This window comes from Cyprinodon variegatus, unplaced genomic scaffold (assembly GCF_000732505.1).
Source record: "Cyprinodon variegatus isolate N-32 unplaced genomic scaffold, C_variegatus-1.0 Scaffold1077, whole genome shotgun sequence".
Classification (NCBI taxonomy): Eukaryota; Metazoa; Chordata; class Actinopteri; order Cyprinodontiformes; family Cyprinodontidae; genus Cyprinodon; species Cyprinodon variegatus.
In genome coordinates this window covers 225530-226948 of record NW_015151530.1, presented here as the reverse complement: position 1 = coordinate 226948, position 1419 = coordinate 225530, and the positions used below count along the sequence as shown (strand labels likewise).

Here is a 1419-nt window from a genome sequence, read left to right as displayed (position 1 = left end):
AACATTCAGGAACATTCAGGTTCTGCTGAAAAGATCTGGATCCAAATGATTTCTTCCGTTCCTCATTCAGTAGCAGATATTTCCACAGATAGCTGGAATTCTTTAACTCCATATGTGGCTTTAAATGTGAAGTGGGCGTGGCTAACGGACGGACTTGTTTGTTAAGTCACGGTGGGAACAGTTTGCACTAAAAGGTGAGTATTTTCCAATAAAAGCGCTAAGTTGGCAACACTGCTCTTTGCATGGTTTGTTTTCAAATGGTTTGCTGCTGTCTGTTTGGACCTTTCTGAGCATGTGCAGCAAATGGACTGATCCAATATGGAGGACACTGAAATATAATTAGTTCTGATGGCATTTTAGCCAAAGGATTTTTATTAAAAAATATAATTAATGTGCACAAATGAGGAATAGTTGTATTAATTATACATATAAACAGAGTTTTATTGGGACGCCAGCATCCACTGCATTTTCATCAGTTTCAGTTTAAGTTTTTCTGTTCTAACAAACTTCAGATTAGAAACACCAACGGAGGGGAAAACTTACGTCCTTCTGGGCCGCAGTCTCTGATCGCTGTATGGGATCAACGCAACCAGCTGATTCTCCTGTCCTGGAAAACAGGAAGCAACCTGTAACTACGGCCATTTTTCGTAGATGTGGCCACAGGTTGAAATAGCTTCGGGGTTACCTCTGGGGATCCTGCCGGTTCCCTGACACGTCGCACACGTCACGCTGTCTCTTCCAGTGAATTCCACGTAGGGAAATTGGGAGACGTCAGACACCCTGCCTGCCTCCGTCTGTCCGTCCTCCACAGGAGAAGACAAGGTGTCCTCGTTAATGAGGGGAGTTTGCTTGGAGGTGAGGGACACAGAAATCCCCATGGTCTCCTCTGGAGAGGAAAAGATCAAGAAGGAATCAATGATTAACAGTGGAGACTGAAATCCAGGCTGTATTACAGAGCTGAGCTTTGAGGCGATTCAGGTTCTCAAATGACTGATTGATAAAAACATAATAATAAAAATTACCTACATGCAATAGAAAGAGGGAGACTGTATTAAGGGCTGCGACTAACGATTATTTTGCAAATCAATTAATCTGTAGATTATTTTTGCAATTAACAATCGGATAGCCAAAGGTTCCCTAAAGCCCTTTATGGGGCAAGTTACTGTTTTTGATCACTTGCATACCTCCTACAAATGTTCTAGAGTTCTGGATAGAGCAGATTAGAATAGAAAAGGTTAGGCAATAGAAAAAAATACCTTTATTGTCCCACAATGGCGTAAAATGACGGACGAAAATTTTTTTTCTTCATCTAAACTGCAAAATGTTTATATACACTACCGTTCAAAAGTCACGTTGAAATGTCCTTATTTTTGAAGGAAAAGCACTGTACTTTTCAATGAAGATAACTTTAAACTAGTC

General features: G+C 40.7%; 1 protein-coding gene across 1 annotated transcript in view; it reads right to left on the bottom strand.

Annotated features, from left to right (window-relative positions):
• Positions 1-887, bottom strand: part of LOC107101286 (transmembrane protein 106B-like) — a 9315-nt gene extending 8428 nt beyond the window's left edge. Inside the window, exons 1-2 of the mRNA XM_015400143.1 lie at positions 686-887; positions 543-607 (exon numbers count right to left, since the gene is read on the bottom strand). Of these exons, the coding sequence (XP_015255629.1) occupies positions 543-607; positions 686-878 (258 nt within the window). The 5' untranslated portion in view covers positions 879-887. The remainder of the gene's footprint in view (positions 1-542; positions 608-685) is intronic.
• Positions 888-1419: the final 532 nt, after the last annotated feature.